Source organism: Cynoglossus semilaevis, unplaced genomic scaffold (genome assembly GCF_000523025.1).
Source record: "Cynoglossus semilaevis isolate Cse_v1.0 unplaced genomic scaffold, Cse_v1.0 C18813091, whole genome shotgun sequence".
In the NCBI taxonomy this organism is placed as follows: Eukaryota; Metazoa; Chordata; class Actinopteri; order Pleuronectiformes; family Cynoglossidae; genus Cynoglossus; species Cynoglossus semilaevis.
In genome coordinates, this window is record NW_007593757.1 from 1 (window position 1) to 496 (window position 496).

General features: G+C 52.2%; 1 protein-coding gene across 1 annotated transcript; it reads left to right on the forward strand.

Annotated features, from left to right (window-relative positions):
• Nucleotides 1-30: 30 nt before the first annotated feature.
• Nucleotides 31-484, forward strand: LOC107988252 (myotubularin-related protein 9-like; the record flags this gene model as incomplete). Its single annotated transcript, XM_017031142.2, has 2 exons — nucleotides 31-221; nucleotides 337-484. Coding segments are annotated over exons 1-2 (330 nt in total), but the record flags the coding sequence as incomplete, so codon positions are not given.
• Between the last annotated feature and the right edge of the window lie 12 nt (nucleotides 485-496).

Genomic DNA, 496 nt, shown 5'->3' on the forward strand with positions numbered 1-496 from the left:
CCCTGCCTTAGGCCTTGATGCGAGATTCATTTTTTAAAAATGTTTTTGTCTCCAAACAGAGGTAAAGTCCTCCAGGAGAGTCTGGTTAAACTGGTGGAGGCCTGTAGTGACGAGTCCCACAATATGGACCGCTGGCTCAGTAAGCTGGAGAACTCCAGGTGGCTGTCTCATGTCCAGACCGCTCTGTCAACTGCTGGTCTGCTGGCAGAGTGTGTGGAGAGGTACGGTCAAACTGAAGGAAAAGACACACCCTGCTGGCCATTTGGTTAGGTACACCTGATGATCTGCTTGTTTATTGAAATATCAAAAAAGTCACTGACTTTTTCGTCCGTGCAGGGACGGCCGATCAGCGCTGGTCCATGGTTCAGAGGGAACAGACTCCACTCTGCTGGTCAGCACTTTGGCTCAGCTCATCATGGACCCACGCTGCCGCACGCTGGAGGGTTTCCTGACCCTGCTGGAGAGGGAGTGGGTACAGGTGTGTGTGTGTGTGTGT